Source organism: Lithobates pipiens, unplaced genomic scaffold, assembly GCF_037356315.1.
Source record: "Lithobates pipiens isolate NorthernLeopardFrog02 unplaced genomic scaffold, aLitPip1_a1.2 Scaffold_30, whole genome shotgun sequence".
In the NCBI taxonomy this organism is placed as follows: Eukaryota; Metazoa; Chordata; class Amphibia; order Anura; family Ranidae; genus Lithobates; species Lithobates pipiens.
In genome coordinates, this window is record NW_027507791.1 from 59,900,723 (window position 1) to 59,917,538 (window position 16,816).

The following is a 16,816-nucleotide window of genomic DNA, read 5'->3' on the forward strand; positions in this document are numbered from 1 at the left end:
CCCATGTCCCCTGGGGCAGGAGCCAGGTCCCCAAACCCTTTTTAGGACAATATCTTGCATATTAGCCTTTAAAATTAGCACTTTTTATTTCGAAAGTTCGAGTTCCATGGACTTCAATGGGGTACTAACGTTCGCACAAATTTTTGGTCCGTTCGAAAGTTCTGGTGCGAACCGAACCGGGGGGTGTTCGGCTCATCCCTATTCCTAGATAAGAATGTAAAAAAATATCCTAATACTTACAGGAGTTCATTGTATAAAGTGTCATGAAGGTATAAAATACACGCTCCTTCTATGTTTTATACAAAGTGTCTGGTATACCTGTAACTGATAAGGGTACTTAGCTTAAAAATGGACCAACCCGCAATTGTCTCTCATGTTTAAAAAAAAATTCACCAGAAATGACATGTTCTAAAAAACATCATATAAAAACGGAAAAGGTCATCAAGTGATGGCTCACCCACAGAGAAGCCTACATTCTTGTGGATATCCAGCAACCCAGGTACAACTTCATGCCCCTGCATACACCCTTGCAGAACTTATGTTCGTCCCTATTGTCCATCTACTTTAACATTTTCCCATTTATTGCCTGTAGGTAATGTTTTATGTTTCCCATGTAGATAATGATTTCCCATTTGTTGCCTGCATATTGTATCAAATGGCCAGTTGTCATCTATGTATTACAACTGCCTGTTTGTTGCCCCCATACTGCAACATTTGAGTATTGTCCAAATATTGCATATGATTGCCAGTTTGTTGTGCATATATTGTCAGGATTGGTGGTGTCTGGTCACTTAAAACCTACACAAAACCTTTCCCACACTTCCTTCCACATTTTGAAGATGTAAAGAAGAGGAGGGTACATTTTTTCAAGATGTTTTTGGGAAAGTTCAATCTTATGCTTATCCTGAGACAAAGTCTTAGAACTAATCCTAAGATTCACAGACATCAACCTAGTATTAGATCCAGCAAAGTATCTCCTACAACATCAGAGCTTTCCAAAACATTGTCACAACAGAAAGCTACCTATAAACCTGCTTAATGGGACTACATTGCCTCATTGTCACTGTGGCTGGCTAAAATTGATGAAATGAAATAAATGCAGGACCTTGCCCTCTTCCTCCAGTACAGATAAGATCAATTTAGGAAAACATGGCACTGCAGATACATATCCCTAGCCAGACCAGAATATGGATCTCTCACGACAAAACAAAAGCACTTCACCTGACTGCTCTGTGCAACCCACTGCCTATTGGGGTATGTGAATGGGTGGTTCTTTCCTACGCCCCCTTCCCTAACAACTACCCACCCTACAGCTCCCCCTCTCCCCTTTTTTTTCTGTCTTTCTTTTCATCTTTCTTTTTGTATACCCCTAGGCAGCCTACACTGACATAAGATTACAATCTTTCAAACCGCCCCATTTTAGTTAAGACTCGTACAGTTATATAGATCATCCTGATTTAGTTTATTGATTTTTAAATATTTTCATTATAAAATTTACCATTTTCTAACATGACATAACTTAGTAACTTTAGCATCTCCTTGTTACTGCTTACTCAGATCTACTTTAAAGTGTATCACTGAATGATGCTTGTTTTCCCTGACCTTTTGGAATGTAATTATTTAAATGGAAAAACATCAGAGTTTAAAAAGAAAAAAAATAATTGGTGTCCCCAACTAGATACTAGCTTAGGACGGCGACATGTTGACTGGTGTAACTGTGGCACAGGGGCAGCAAGCGTGCAGCAACATTCATTTAATACTTGCCCATATTGGACCGTGCTTTGTGAAGGATCTATTACCAAAGCACTGGGCCTAGTTTTAGTAAACTTGGGCTCTTCAGGACCACCGTTGCTCCAAAAAAAGGAGTATGCTGGCATTTGTGGTGTGCTTGTGTGCCATGTCCACCCCAATTGGGTAAAATTAGATAGCTGCTCCATCTGTAATGTATTAATGTAAGAGATCATTTAGCCAGAAGAAGGTCCATAACCAGTTCACCATGTGTGCATGTTGTTGGACATCTCTTCTGTAGAATTAATTATCGGAGTTGAATTTTAAGCAGCTGTGAAACAGGAATCTTTTATTTTTCTTAATGTGTTCTGTGAATTTTTTCTTTTCTTCAGGAAAAAGTCATATCATCTTCACATGGCCAACCTGTAAAGCAGATATTTAGTGAGTTACTCTTTAGAAGACCCTGTGTGAGTATTCAATAGTATCAAGTATCAAGTTTTGTTAGTTGGGATTTCCATATATCATTCATTCAGAATGCTTGCTTTTTATTTTTTCTTCCCTTTTTTCTTTTCTTTTTCATTTTCTCTCCTCTTTCAAACTGTAAAAAAAAAGTGATATAAACATCTCTGAAAAAAAAAAAACAGTTCTCAAATTCCTAACAAACACTACAATCCTAAAGTGTATATGATTTTTGACATAAAAACACCCCGCAGGGACCATTACGTCTATATAATATAAATTAATTCTAATACTAGTGTGTAGAGTAAAGGCCAAGACCTAAGCATGTCTTTTAACAATAAAACTATTGTTTTAAACAGTTCTCGTTACTTGTCTTGAAAAATTAGTTGGACACATCCCAACATCTTAATACCAGGAAGAGTTATAGTATCTTGGTCCTTAACATCTATCATCAATACTAAGGTAGTGGGAATAACAAAATACAAAAAAGAGAGAAGGAGGAAAAAAAGTAAGAAAAAAAGAAAGAAAATAAAAAAGTCCATGCACAGAATCTATACTTTCCTGACACAAGCATGGCAGCATATACACATGGGCAGGCTCTGCCCCCATGCCCATTGTATAATTCCAGGGCCGTGTATTTATTATAAAATAAGTCGCCTCCCACCAGGCAGCATTCTCTTTTTTCCCCCTCAATGCTCAGCCATGTGCTACTGTTTCAAGCAAGATTTTTACTTTTTCCCTCACCTTGCCGGATGTATCTGGCTAAGCTGCACAGGTTCAAGCCTCTCCTGTGTCGATGCTTCCCGCTGTACAGGCTGTAAAACTCATATATGAGGGAGGCCTCCCTCCAGATTCCAAGTATTGGAGTTGCAGGTGGCTGGTATCTAAGGTATTGCTCCTTCATCATGACATCATGGATGAACATTCATTGGACTTCCTGTGGCCATGAGGTGTGATGTGGTAAGGCACCACATGACACACAAGTCTACAGTGTTCAGTTAGATGGGTTTAGAAGTTCTCTGCAGGTATATGCTGTTACCTTGCACCACTAAAAGCAGATATCACACATGTGAAACTTACTGGATTTCCTATTGTTTCAGTCTGTCTTCTTAAAATATCAATTATGTCTGCAGTAGTACTATGCTTAGACTGACAGAGGTGTTCTGTGTTGAGCTAAAGCATTTCCTATTTAAATCAGCAAGGCCTGGCTCTGCAGGCTTGTCTTACTGTGTATTAATGTCTTAATGCTTGGTTTGGGGGAAAAAGGGAGAAAGACCCCCTACCTTTAGGACTTTTACGGCACGTACACAATTCCAAATTCCAAATTTAAAATAGAGCAATATTTATTACACAAAATATATATGCATATTGAACAAAAAAAGGACATATATATTAATCAAGGCAAAATTAAAATACATGCAATAGTATCCGTAATAATGGTTACAGTCGTGAATAGAGAGTCACCCATATTACGAAAGGTAGGCCACGATGCTCAAAGAGCCTACGCGTTTCAGAGCAGTGTTGGTCTCCTTCATCAGGGGTGTACAGAGCACAAAGGGCACATTTCTAATGGGGGGCACAAATAACAAGATATTAGTAAGGTAGACACAGCTATAGGGGAAATCGGGATACATGTAAATACTGTTTCAAATTACTTACATGGATAATTACAGAGAAAGGTGCATGTACTGAAGGTAATTAAAATAAACATAAGACAAGCAAATGTCATGCTAGGAATTCCAGTGCTCCAGCGTATATAGTGTGTAGCTAGGGGAACCCAATGAGAGGACCCCAGTCCCCTGTCCGTTGGTATGGGATAGTCTGTAGGGTGCACTGAGGTATAAATGGCAAAGGACCCTGAAGAGAAGAAAAGGAGAAATGAAGAGATGAGAAAAAAAAAAACCCAGAGCATCAGTGGTAAAGCAGAGAGCTCGAAGAGAAAAAAACCCCAAAGAAAACCAAGGAGCCACTGTGGTAAGACAGGGCTCATAGAGCATACAAAGGTAATGAAAGGGTGGGAAACAAGAATAGAGCTGAAGAGTACCTGAAGATCCAGACACATACAGAGCAGCAGGACCTTTTGCCCAGCAACACCCAGCGATAACCGCGGAATGCTGACAGGCGGACGGCCAAGCTATATAAAGACCAAGCCCTCCAATCAGCTGGTACAAGGGAATTGACACAGCTGGTGGAGGGAAAGGAGAGGCTGGATCCCATGCCGGAACGCCACCTGAGCGGTGAGAGCGGAGTCCCGCCATAACGTGCATGCGCAAGCGCCAACATCAGGGCTGGGCTCCGCCCCCTCCACCCACCAACACGCCAAGCTTCCCCAGCCGGACAGCGCATGTCCGCTGGGGTTACAGGATGGAGGGTGGCTGCTGTACAAGCCGAGGGCCACATATCCTCCTAAGCCACCATCGGCAAAACACCCGGTGGCTTTGCTTGCCAGGTGATCCCTGTTCGGAGCACCCAGCCAGAAGGGGGAAGAATATAAAAGTACACATACCCTGTTCAGGATGTCTATAATTGGATTACCGTGCTACACCATATAATAGTATATGGGAGCAACATTAATCAAAGAAACAGGATTTTTTTATTAAAAATAAATTGATATGAATCACAATGAATTCTAAGGGAAACTTAGGTAAATTATTAATAATTCAATTTCCGTGAACTAGAAAAATCGCAAAAAAAAAAAGAGGAATTATTTCATTAATTACCATTCATTAATAATCTAATACAGTACAATTATCTTTCCCTGTGTCCTGTGGAAAACCCTTCAAGGAATGGTTTAAACCAAATGCACTCGTTGAGTTCCCCTAGCTACACACTATATATGCTGGAGCACTGGAATTCCTAGCATGACATTTGCTTGTCTTACGTTTAATTTAATTACCTTCAGTACATGCACCTTTCTCTGTAATAATCCATGTAAGTAATTTGAAACAGTATTTACATGTATCCCGATTTCCCCTATAGCTGTGTCTACCTTACTAATATCTTGTTATTTGTGCCCCCCATTAGAAATGTGCCCTTTGTGCTCTGTACACCCCTGATGAAGGAGACCAACACTGCTCCGAAACGCGTAGGCTCTTGGAGCATCGTGGCCTACCTTTCGTTATATGGGTGACTCTCTATTCACGACTGTAACCATTATTACGGATACTATTGCATGTATTTTAATTGTGCCTTAATTATTATATATGTCCTTTTTTTGTTCAATATGCATATATATTTTGTGTAATAAATATTGCTCTATTTTAAATTTGGAATTGTGTACATGCTGTAAAAGTCCTAAAGGTAAGGGGGTCTTTCTCCCTTTTTCTCTGTTTATACAGGATGTGGCATAACACTACTGCACACCAATGCTGAATTATTAATTAATTTTAATGCTTGCTTTGTGGTATTCAAGTGGTTGTAAACCCTGGTAAAAAAAAAAAAAACCCTGCAAGACAAAGGTATAATGAGCTAGTATGCATAGCATACTAGCTCATTATGAATTACTTACCTTAGATTGAGTGGTCCCGCAGCCATCCCCGTCTCCCCTCCGGCTGGCGACATCTCTCCCGAGGGTTACTTCTGGGTATCGCGACTCTGGCCTTGTGATTGGCTGGAGCCGTGATGACGTCACATACGTGCCGTTGCTTCAGTTTGCCCCAGTGCACATGTGCCGATGAGATCGGCACATGCAGGAGACAGGGGATATCTCCTAAACCGTGCAGGTTTAGGAGATATCCAGGGTAGCTACAGGTAAGCCTTATTATAGGCTTACCTGTAGCATAAAGTTGTTGTAAAGGGTTTACAACCACATTAACCTTTGCAGTACAGTTGTCTAAGGTAGGTTAACATGCTAGTGCTAATTGTCTGGTGTCTATTAACCCCTATCTTCTTGCCTGTGATTATGTTGACACTTCAGTATTAATGACTGCTATGTGTTTATTAACTGCTAAGCATTTTCAGGTGAGTCTGTGGCATGAGTGAAGTTCAGTGACCTGCTTAGTGGCATTGCAAAGTCCTTACCTGTTTGTTATCAATCTGTAATTGCTTCTGCCTTAAATGGCTCAGACCTCACTCACACATGCAGGGGGGTCCGTTTGCTGCTAGTCGTCCGGGACTCATTGGGCACTGCGACACGTCGTCTCCATTCATCTGGAGATTACTTCCTCAATAAGGCTGTTAACACTGAAGCAGTATTTCGTATACCTAATAGGTCTAGATGAAGAATCTTAGATATCAAAGCATCAAGCTATAAACTACCTTGTTGCTACCATTACCAGGCAGACCAGCTCTAGTCTCTCTTTCAGCAGTATATTTAGGGGTCTACATCTTTGCACCTGGGTTAGAACATCATGCTCCAGCATGCCCAAACTGGAATGTCTAAATTATCACAAGCATTGGAATTAGACTTGATGTTGAAAAATACATGGAAGTGGCTCTTCTTCAAAGGTCAAAGGATGGGCTCTCTAGGCCTAGTGACATCAGAGGGGAACGCTTACTGTCTATTAAGACAGTTGCACTGTTGCTGGTCAAGGTAGTTCAAAGGGCTTAGATGGATAGGACAAAACCATCACTTGAGTGCAGAGATCGCTTTACCAGATGGATTGTGCATCCAATGACAGAACTCAACAGTATCTCCAGAATTAAGATGGAAACTGTGACCTGGTCTTCATTCAACACAATACACTTTGATCGTTTGGTATTGGATAGACCTAATCCTCGATTTAAACACTTCAGCATTATCAACGCTTGTTTCTTTTGGTGCTTGCTACATGCCACACATATATGCTGTCATGCTTGTGTCAGGAAAATTGAAAATGTATATAATTACCTGATGGTAATTTTCCTTTCCTGAAACTAAAGCATGACAGCATATAGGTCCCTCCCTAAAGCCTTCGCATTGATGATAAGTGATGAAAATGCTGCTTGGTGGGAGGCGACTGCTTTTATAATATGCACGGTCCTGGAATTGGGCGTGGGGGCAGAGCCTGCCCACACGTATATGTTGTCGTGCTTTAGTGTCAGGAAAGGAAAATTAACGTCAGGTAAGTATATACATTTTTTGTCAATGGGGTTGATGTACTAAAACTGGAGCGTGCAAAATCTTGTGCAGCATGGTAGCCAATAAGCTTTTAACTTCAGCTTGTTCAATTAAGCTTTGACAAAACAATTGGAAGCCGATTGGTTTTCTATGCAGAGCTGCACCAGATTTTGCACTCTCCAGTTTTAGTAAATCAACCCCAATATTAAGAGCAATAGGGATCTGAAAGTGCCCCTAGAAGCCAACCATCAGTTCAGAGCAGCCAGGGCAATGAAAGCTGGTTGCCGTACATTACTGCACTGTGCACAATGCTCTGAAGCTGGTCTTACACTATACAATCTGATTGGACAATTGCTGTAAAATCCCATTTAGATTTACATAAAACTATGTAAATAAATGTAAACAATACATTTAGTTTGTGTCAAATCAGGCAGGTCCTTGCACTACATACAGTAGTTAGTGGTAGATCTAAAGGTGATTTCACAATTAGATTGTACAGGGTATGGTTAGCCTTAGCCCACGTACACACGGTCAGAGATTTTGCCAACCAAATCCGTCGGATTTTGCCCGTCGGATTTAGTCCGACGGATTGTGTCCGAAACTGTTGCATACACACGGTCGGGCCAAGTTGGTGAAAAATCCGATCTTTCAGAACGTGATGACGTAATTTCGTTACGATGGGACTACGTTCAGGCTAGTAGCCAATAGCTTTGATGTAGGAATTTGATCTGAGCATGCGTGGCACTTGGTCCGATGAAAATGCTCTACACATGATCAGATTAGGTCCGTCTGGCTCAGTTGGTCGGGAAATATTTCCAACATGTTTGAAAATTGGGTCGGACGGAGATTTGGACGGAATCAGTCCGATGCATACCACACACAGTCTGATTATCTGACGACACGGTCCGATAAGACTCATTCCGACAGATTCTCTGACCGTGTGTACAAGGGCTAAGTCTTAATGAATAAACCCAGCTATGTTTAGTAAAATAATGTTAAGATTTTATTTAAGTTTGTTTATCTACTATTAGGTGTTAAAAACTATTTTATAAGTACTTACTTTATTCTGGTTTCCTCTTGTTCAGTAAACACAGAAGGGGCAGAGACAATGATAAAATAGTCAGAATGGGGAGGTAGATGTACAATTGTATCCAACAGGTTAGACCTGTAATAACACAAAAAGATTCTCTGAAGGATGAGACTTGTTATATACTTAACCAAGAACACTGATATATACTTGCTTGCAAAGGGAAAAAAAAAAAAAAACAAACAAAAAATACCAAACATGTCATACTTACCCACCCTGTGCTAATATTTTGCACAAAGCAGATCCAAATCTCCTATTTTTAGGTCACCCGCTGATGCTCTGGGCCCCACCCCTTGGCTAAGTGCGATAAGACACAGAGGGTGTGGCCCAGCCCTGCTCCCGATCCCTTTTCATTGGCTGTGATTGACATTGGGAGGCAATGACTCCTGCTGCTGCATGTCAGCCAATGAGGAGGGAGAGACCTGGGAGAGCTGCTGCTCTTGTGCACATTGCTGGATCCAGATTGGGCTTAGGTAAGTATTAGTGGGCTGAGGCTGGATCTGCACACTGAAGGTTTTTTTTACCTTTATGCGTGCAGTGTATAACGCATGAAGGAAAAAAACCTTCAGCCTTCAGACATCATAGCCTAGAAGAAGTCCTGTTAGCGACAAAGCCAGTCGAGTAAATAAGCTGTTTCCTGTGTACAGTATTTGGATGTTTTTTTATGGTAGCTGCCTATGTTATATGCAATGCTGGTTTTCATCTGAACAAATGTAAGTGAAATACTTTTTTATTAAATTAGTCTTTTGGGATTTTACCCTTTCTAGCGTCTCCATTTGCATGGTTAAATTTGGTCGTGGGTTGAATGGAGCCTGGTCTGATTATCCAGTGAAAGTTCTTAGTTTGTTCTGAGGACACATCTCCAGCTGATGACCCCTGCAAAGATTACTACATCAAGCCTGTTTGACCCTCTGTGATAAAGGGTCCAGGCTCTCTGATAAGAGTCTATATTGCTTGAGGTGGTGGTATATTCACGAAGTGGAGGGTCTTCTGGATTCATCTACAATTTCATGGATTTGTGTTATTTGAGGTTTTTTTTTTTACAATTGGACTATTTTTTATTAACGCTTTATAAGTAAAATTTATGTTTTGTGCAACACTGTTTTTAGTTATAAAAACCTGACAGGTGTTGAAATCCTTCTCCACTCTAAGCAAAAGTAAAAAAAGTTTTGCCTTTAGTCAATCGCTTGCCGACCAGCCGCAGTAGGACTCAATCCTTGCCGTTGACCTACGATTGCCTTGTACACAGACAGAACAGAGAACTAAGGCATTTCCCCATTCTGCATAGTGACATGTCAGAAATCTACCAGTGATCGGGAACAGTGATTTCTGCCATGTCACTGGTAGCCCATCCCTCCTACAGTTAGAACAAGCTGAGGGAACACAGTTAACCCCTTGATCACCCCTAGTGTTAACCCATTCCCCACCAGTGAAATTTTTACATTGATCAGTGCATTTTTTTAGCACTGATTAATGTAATAATGTCACTGGTCCCCAAAAAGTGTAATTTGGGCTCAGATTTGTCCGCTGCAATGTCGCGGCCCCACTAAAAATCGCAGATCTGTGACATTAGCAGTAAAACCAATAAAAAAATAAAAGTCCCTAAATCTATCCCCTATTTTGCAGACACCATACCTTTTGCGCAAACTAATCAATATACGCCTTTTGCGATTTTTTTATTACCAAAAATATGTAGAAGAATATATATTATGTATTTTTTGGATATGTATTATAGAAAAAAGTAAAAAAAGTTTTTTTTCAAAATTGTCGCTCTTTGTTTCTAGCACAAAAAATAAAAACTGCAGAGGTGATCAAATGCAACCAAAAGAAAGCTCAATTTGTGGGGAAAAAAGGACATGAATTTTGTTTGGGTACAATGTCCCACGACTGCACAATTGTCTGTTAAAGCAACGCAAAAAACGGCTTGGTCATTAAGGGGGCAAATCCTTCCGGGGCTGAAGTAGTTAAAGCAGACCTTCACTCCCCTGAGTTACCAAGATTTAAGGGAGACAAACATTAAATAAATGAATGAAAAAAATGAATAATTTACTGGTAGTATGTATGGCCACCATTGACTGTCGTTGAATGTACTGTATGCAGCTGTACAGACATCACTGGGCCTCATTTTTCATTCTTAAACTATAATGGTTTGGGTCAGTTTAGCTGATATCTGATTAAAGTGTTTAAGCATTTCAAAGATTAAAACATTTTTACTACTTATATAAAATATTTATTTTACAGATAAAAGTTTAGAAATAGAGTGCCACTATGTCAGCAAAAGTTTCCTTTCAGACAACACTGAAGAAATTACACTTTGTTACAATGTAAAGTAGTGAGTGTACAGCTTGTATAAATAACTCAACACACAGTCATTAATGTCTAAACATAACTGGCAACAAAAGTGAGTACACCCTGAAGGGAAAATGTCAAAATTGGGCCCAAAATGTCAATATTTTCTGTGGCCACTATTATTTTCCAGGACTTCTTTAACCTTCTTGGGCATGGAGGTCACCAGAGCTTCACAGGTTGTCACTGGAACCCTCTTCCCCTCCTCCATGACGACATCATGGAGCTGGTGGATGTTAGAGACCTTGCGCTCCTCCACCTTCTGCTTGAGGATGCCCCACAGATGGCTAATAGGATTTAGGTCTGGAGACATGCTTGGCCAGTCAATTACCTTTACCCTCAGCTTCTTTAGCATGGCTTTGGTTGTCTTGGAGGTGTGTTTGGGGTCATCATCATGTTGGACTACTGTCCTGCCGCAGTGTCTCCGAAGGGAGGGGATCTGCTTCAGTATGTCACAGTACATGTTGGCATTCATGGTTCCCTCAATGGACTGTAGCTCCCCAGTGCAGGCAGCACTCATGCAGCCCCAGACTACGATACTCCCACCACCATGTTTGACTGTAGGCAAGATGCACTTGTCTTTGTACTCCTCACCTGGTTGCCATCATATCTTGGTCTCATCAGACCACAGGACATGGTTCCAGTAATCCATGTCCTCAGTCTGCTTGTCTTCAGCAAACTGTGGGCTTTCTTGTGCATCATCTTTAGAAGAGGCTTCCTTCTGGGACGACAGCCATGCAGACCAATTTGATGCAGTGTGCGGCGTATGGTCTGATTACTGACAGGCTAACCCCCCCACCCCTTCAACCTCTGCAGCAATGCTGGCAGCACTCATACGTCTATTTCCAAAAGACAACCTCTGGATATGACGCTGAGCACATGCATTCAACTTCTTTGGTCGACCATGGTGACTGAGGCCTGTTCTAAGTGGAACCTGTCCTGTTAAACCATTGTATGGTTTTGGCCACCGTGTTGCAACTCAGTTTCAGGGTCTATCAGGCTATCTTTTTGTAGAACAACAATTCTTTTTTTTTAGATTCTTAAGAGAGTTCTTTGTCATGAGGTGCCATGTTGAACTTCCAGTGACCAGTATGAGAGAGTGAGAGCGATAACACCAAATTTAACACACCTGCTCCTCATTCACACCTGAGACCTTGTAACACTAACGTGTCACATGACACCGGGGAGGGAAAATGGCTGATTGGGCCCAATTTGGACATTTTCACTTTGGGGTGCACTCACTTTTGATGCCAGCGGTTTAGACATTAATGGCTGTGTGTTGAGTTATTTTGAGGGGACAGCAAATTGACACTGTTATACAAGCTGTACACTCACTACTTTACATTGTAGCAAAGTGTAATTTCTTAAGTGTTGTCACATGAAAAGATATAATAAAATATTTACAAACATGTGAGGGTGTACTCACTTTTGTGAGATACTGTATATAGATGTATATAAAATGCAAGTTTTAGCTTTCAAAAAGTGTTTCCCAGTGCTAAACCTTTCATCCAAATTCTAAATGGCTGCATTTGTCAATTTTAAAAGTCAACATAAACGAATAGTAGTGGTAAAAAAACCCTTGTGGATTTAATTAACCTTTTTTTTGTTGGTAAATTCTCCTTTAAGGGGGTGTGACAGCGGGTGTCTTCTATGCCTACATACATTTGCTAGTAGGTATACCTCATCCCTTTCATGTTGGGAGACATGCTAATTTACCTCCAGTACTTTTGACGTTCACACTATAATCCGGACAGAATTTATGTAGAGAAACATTTTTTTGGTCAGCCTGGTTGTGTATTATACACAGGACCTCCATGTCCCAGGACTCCGGCTGCAGTGACATCTGGATTGTGTCTCCAAAATTATTATATAGCCGATAATCAGAGCCTCCATGTCTGTATTTCCAGGTATAGGATGATGATGATTTGTTTGTTGGGACCGAACAACGAAGAGTCACATTGCACCAATCGTTGCTGTTCTTCCTCTCTTTAGCTACTATGGACGGGGTAGGAACAGGTTCTGTAGAAAAGAACACACATTTATCTTAAATGCTTTTTATATCTTATTAAAGAAAATCTGTGATGGAAGAAACATGTGAGAGCCTTTCACAAATGCTTGCTGCCTGGCTGTGTGTCACTTACATATCTTGAGTCACCTACCTTGTAAGAATACAAAGATAAGATTTCGTAAAGGCACTCTCACTTCACTGGTCTTCTAATAAAAACTTAATTTTGCCAAGGCCAAGCGTTTTAAAGAGGGACTACAGGTATGGATAATTTTTACATAGTTTCATACTCTGAATTTCACCCATGCCAAGTGGCCGACCTCTTGTGTTTACAATGAAGCAGGGCAGCTTCTTGGCACAGAACCCAGAAGATGGTGGAGATCACTAGAATAGTGGTGTCCACTACAGCGATTTCCAGCTTCTGGAGGCTTCCCAAAGGTATGGTATATACTGTATATAGATATATTTCTTCAAGCTGTATCACCATTAAGATGTAATAATCTCCCTACCTGGAATTGTTTGTAGGGTTGAAAGTGTTGTAAAGTCACATTGTGACTTTACTGGTATCCCCTCTGGATAATGCAGGAATTAACTATAGTGTGTGTGTTGCCTTTTCTCACACCGCTTGATCCCCCTCTGAACTTCTTCCTCAGTATATGCATAGTAGCAGGAGGGGCTGAGATTTCCCTATGACATTAGCAGCAGAGAAAAGTCACGTGACCACACGCCAGCGGTATGGGAAAAGGTATTTAGCCTTTTCATAAAAAAATAAAAACACACACACACTATAGTTAATGCCTGCATAATCCAGAAGTATTTTTGCTGCATATTGCACCTGAATAGCAGCGGGATGGGCAGGGAGGAGAGCTGCTCTCACGTTGAGAGGCAAAGAGGGAGGGGGAGAGGTTAGAGACCCACATCAGGGAGCGGGATGACAGAGGCACGTAAATTGACCGACGTATGCATAGCAGCAGGAGTGGCTGATATTCCCCTGTGACGTCAGCTGGCCAGCAGAGAGAATTCACGTGACTGCACACCAGTGGTATGGGAAAACATATTTAGCCTTTTCATAAAAAAAACAAACAAACAAAAAAAACCCTAGTTAGACTTACCGGTAACGGTATTTCTACGAGTCTTTCAGGACAGCACCTGGAGAGAGCGCAGCTCCACCCACTTTCCCAGGAAACACTGCAGATCACTTTAAAAGACCGGACACTTCCACCATGGCCTCAGTTGTTCATAGAGTACCTCCGCCATGCTGAAATTAAATAAGCAGAAAACATAGCAATAACACCACATTTATCAAACACAATATAGGGTGGGTCATCGGCGCTGTCCTGAAAGACTCGTAGAAATACCGTTACCGGTAAGTCTAACTAGGGTTTTTCTCCCTTCGTCTTTCAGGACAGCACCTGGAGATGATAAGAGAGTACTTACTCTAGGGAGGGACCACCGCCTGCAGAACCTTTCTGCCAAACGCCTGGTCTGAAGCTGAGAGCAGGTCCAACCTGTAGTGGCGTGTGAAGGTGGTGAAGCTTGTCCACGTAGCCGCTTTACAGATTCGATTCGGAGAGGCTCCTGCTCTTTCCGCCCAGGAAGTTGCTACTGCCCGAGTAGAATGAGCGACAACCCCTGCGGGGGGTTCAACCCCGGATGCACTATAGGTCTCCATAATAGCCATTCGTAGCCACCTAGCTATAGTATTCTTGGACGCACTATAGCCCTTCCGTGGTCCTGAGAACGCTATGAAAAGGGAGTTTGACTTCCTAAACTCACTTGTGATCTCTAGATAGTGTAATAGACACCTTCTAACATCTAGGGTATGGAAAGATTTCTCTGTAGCGTTTGCAGGTGAAGGACAAAAGGTGGGTAGAACTATTTCTTGCGTCCTATGGAAAGCTGTTGAGACCTTTGGAAGGAAGCCCGGGTCAGTTTTAAGAACAACCCGGTCCGGGAATATGCAACAGAAAGGCTCCACTATTGATAAGGCCTGTAGTTCGCTTACTCTTCTAGCAGATGTAATGGCCACTAAAAGGACCAACTTAAGCGACCACAACCTGAGAGTCGCTGTTGCTGGGGGTTCAAAAGGTTCCTTTGTCAATGCCCGTAGAACCAAGGACAGGTCCCACTTAGGGAAGAACTTAAATGGCACAGGCCTAGCTCTGGCCAGAGCTTTAAAAAATCTAATAATAAGCTGTTCCTGAGATAATCGTCTCTCAAGGAAAACCGATAAAGCAGCCACCTGTGTCTTTAGGGTACTGGCTGCCAACCCTAGTTCCATGCCCTCATGGAGAAATTCAAGAACTGAAAAAATCTCCTGGGGAGGAAATTCCTTTGATAGGCACCAGGAGTTAAACCGTTTCCATATTTTAAAATAAATTGCCCTAGTAGTATCTTTTCTACTTCCTAGGAGGGTTGTGACTAACTTATCAGATAACCCTTTTCTCTTCAAAATTTGCTCCTCAGTAACCACCCGGTCAAATTGAGTTGCCCGATGTTCGGATGCTGAAGAGGTCCCTGGGTTAGGAGATCCTTTCGAAGCGGAAGAACCCAGTGGGGTCCCACCGCCATCCTCTGTATGGTAGCAAACCATGACCTTTTGGGCCAGAAGGGGGCCACTAGGATTAGACTCGTGGATTCCCCCTGCAATTTCTTTAGAACCAGAGGGATCAATTGAAAGGGGGGAAAAGCGTAGCACAGGTGGAAATCCCACGGGTGTGCTAGGGCATCGAATCCGCTTGCCTGATCTTGTCTGTTTAAAGAGAAGAAGGCCCTCACCTTGTTGTTGCTTCGTGACGCAAATAGGTCTATCTGAGGTAGGCCCCATCTCACAGTCAGCTCTTGAAAAACTTAGTGGTTCAGACTCCATTCTGATTCCCGAACTTTTTCCCTGTTCAGAAAATCTGCTACCACATTCAGGTCCCCTTTGAGGTGCACTGCTGATATGGACCTCAGGTTGCCCTCTGCCCATGACAGAATCTGGCTGGCCAAGGATAGCAGCACCTTGCTCCTTGTGCCCCCCTGCCTTGTTATATATGATACAGCTGTGGCGTTGTCGGAAAGGATCTGGACATGAGTCCCTGAACCACTCTCTTGAAGGCCCATAGCCCGAGCAGAATGGCCCTGAGTTCCCTCCAGTTGGAGGACCTCCTGGACTCCCTGACTGTCCAGTTCCCCTGGGCCATCTGCCCTTCTAGGTGGGCACCCCACCCCCAGGAGCTTGCATCTGTAGTCAGCCTCAGGTCTACCGGAAAACACCAAAGTAGACCTTTGTCCAGATTTGAGTGATCCCTCCACCACCAGAGCTTTCTCTGGACCTGAGGGGGCATCTTGAATTGTTTCTCCAGGGAGTCCCCGTAGGACCAATTTGTCAGAATTGCCTGTTGGAGCTCCCTTGCATGCAAGCGTGCCCACTGTACCGCGGGAATGGATGATGTGAGGAGGCCAATACAGACATGGCTGCCCTGACAGAGATAGGCAGGTTTGTCTGGGTCCTCTTCACAGCACTCTTGACCTTTTCTATCTTCTCTACTGGTAGAAAAATCCTTTCCTGCCTGGAGTCGATGGTGTACCCCAGGAATTTTAGCGACTGGGATGCAATCATGCTTGATTTTTCCCTGTTTATTAGCCATCCGAGGCCCTCTAAGTGTCTTACTGTTTTCCCCAGGTCCCTCTCCAATAGCTGTTTTGTATTGGCAAAGATTAGAAGGTCGTCCAAGTATGGAACGATTGATATACCTTCTACCCTGAGGGGGGCTAGAGCCTCTGCTACGATCTTGGTAAATATCCTTGGGGATGAGGACAGACCGAACGGGAGAGCTCTGAACTGGAGATGTATCACCGAGTCTCCCGTCCTGAGTGCAAACCTCAGATACTTCTGTGAAGCTATGGCCATGGGCACATGGAGATATGCATCTCTTAAGTCTATGGACGCCATAAAACAGTTTGGCATCAAAAGACTCTTTACCGAGAAGATTGTGTCCGTCCTGAATCTTTTGTATTTGATTGATTTGTTTAAAACCTTCAGATTCAGGATCAGTCTGAATTTGCCCGATGGTTTTTTTTACAAGAAAAATGTGTGAGTAACAGCCCAATCCCCTCTCCTCGGGGGGAACATCCATGATCACTTTTTGCTGCATCAGTTCCCCCAGAA

The 16,816-nt window shown here is 42.3% G+C and overlaps 2 protein-coding genes across 3 annotated transcripts in view; both read right to left on the reverse strand.

Annotated features, from left to right (window-relative positions):
* Positions 1–1,438: 1,438 nt before the first annotated feature.
* Positions 1,439–16,816, reverse strand: part of LOC143942897 (SLAM family member 5-like) — a 46,465-nt gene continuing 31,087 nt past the window's right edge. The window contains exons 3-5 of one of the 2 annotated variants that reach the window (XM_077464308.1): positions 12,375–12,677; positions 8,286–8,390; positions 1,439–2,151 (exon numbers count right to left, since the gene is read on the reverse strand). In XM_077464308.1, coding sequence (XP_077320434.1) covers positions 8,287–8,390; positions 12,375–12,677 — 407 coding nt within the window. In that variant the 3' untranslated portion in view covers positions 1,439–2,151; position 8,286. Of the gene's footprint in view, positions 2,327–8,285; positions 8,391–12,374; positions 12,678–16,816 lie in introns of both variants that reach the window. The other variant, XM_077464307.1, reaches the window with a different exon arrangement.
* LOC143942896 (uncharacterized) lies at positions 13,766–16,103 on the reverse strand. The gene is made up of 2 exons (XM_077464306.1): positions 14,101–16,103; positions 13,766–13,921 (listed from the first exon to the last, which is right to left on the reverse strand). The coding sequence occupies exon 1, from the start codon at positions 15,632–15,634 to the stop codon at positions 14,102–14,104; it is 1,533 nt and encodes a 510-aa protein (XP_077320432.1). The 5' UTR covers positions 15,635–16,103; the 3' UTR covers positions 13,766–13,921; position 14,101.